The following is a 1,224-nucleotide window of genomic DNA, read 5'->3' as shown; positions in this document are numbered from 1 at the left end:
TGATCTCTTTGGTTAAATAAACTTGGGATGCTTTACTCATTTTAGCCCCTACTTTAGATTTTTGTCCGAGTATTTGTCCTTCGAACTGCAAAATGGAATTTAAAAATTTACTGAGTGGTCCTTTCATTTGCCGATATGTTTTTATTTCTTTCCTTATCTTCTTCACATTGCGGAAGTGGAGGAAACATTTCTTCATAGTTTTCAATGTTTGGAAGAATAAACAAATGGGTAGCAAAATTCATATACACAATAGAGGATAGAAATTCGTCCCTAAAAGGGCGAATTTGTATCGGAGAGGAATACACCGGTCCCACCGTTCCTTCCACTTTTGGAATCCGGCCTGGAATTTGTTTTCCGCAAGCGAGTCGAGGACCTTCTGTGATTTGCTCTTCATATGGATAACTGTGTTAAAATGGTCACCTTTGAGTTGCACTTTCATCTTGGGGAGGAGATGGAAGTCTTGCAAGGCTAAATCTGGCGAATAGGGCGGGTTCGGAAGCGATACCATATTCTTGGCAAGAAACTCGTGAGTGAGGAGAGATCAGTGACAGGTCGCATTGTCATCGTGACGAATCCAGACGTTAGGATTGCCTGCATGGGCCCACATGACAGACCAACAACATCACCAATACCGTTGATTGTCCTCCGACAATCTTCATGCACAAGCCGATGGATTTTCTCAACATTTCCGGGGATGACGCTCGTGGCTCGTCGTACAGATGACTCATCCTCTTCCAGGGATGTTCTTCCGCTTTTGAAGGGCCCATGCAACTTGAAACATTGCGTACGAGATATTGTCTCGTCGTTGTAACCTTGCCGAAGTATGTTCAATATCTCTGTAGAAGACTTCCCAAGTTTAATGCAAGATTTCATGTTTGCTCTTTGTTCCAACTTCCTGCCCATAACAAAAGTTGCAGACTACAGCATACGCCTGATCACAAAGACATAATTTTCCCAACTTGCAAAGTAAACAGCGATGTCACACGGCACACTGCCTCATGAAAATCATTGCTAGCTCTCACTGTACACGCAACCATGTGCTACCATCAGTTTGCGCTTTACAGAACTAGTCCCGGAAGATTTTGATACCACCTCGTATAAAAAATTTCCCAATTTTATACAATTTAATAGCGAATTTTTTACGTCAAACTACAACCGTAGACGGATCTTAATAAATTCTACGATTCTAGAGCTTCTGTTTGCATATGGACGTAATATTTCAAT

The 1,224-nt window shown here is 41.7% G+C and overlaps 1 protein-coding gene across 1 annotated transcript; it reads right to left on the bottom strand.

The window, feature by feature from the left end:
- Positions 1–468: 468 nt before the first annotated feature.
- LOC106881983 (protein GVQW3-like) lies at positions 469–873 on the bottom strand. Its single transcript, XM_014932517.1, has one exon. It carries the CDS (start codon positions 871–873, stop codon positions 469–471), a length of 405 nt encoding a protein of 134 aa, XP_014788003.1.
- Between the last annotated feature and the right edge of the window lie 351 nt (positions 874–1,224).

Source organism: Octopus bimaculoides, chromosome 23, assembly GCF_001194135.2.
Source record: "Octopus bimaculoides isolate UCB-OBI-ISO-001 chromosome 23, ASM119413v2, whole genome shotgun sequence".
Taxonomy (NCBI): domain Eukaryota; kingdom Metazoa; phylum Mollusca; class Cephalopoda; order Octopoda; family Octopodidae; genus Octopus; species Octopus bimaculoides.
Note: the sequence above shows the minus strand (reverse complement) of the source record. Positions and strands in the feature narration are given on the sequence as shown.

Bases quoted from the DNA above. Each gene is read 5' to 3' on its own strand.
- LOC106881983 (XM_014932517.1), bottom strand. From the start codon at position 873: ATGAAATCTTGCATTAAACTTGGGAAGTCTTCTACAGAGATATTGAAC.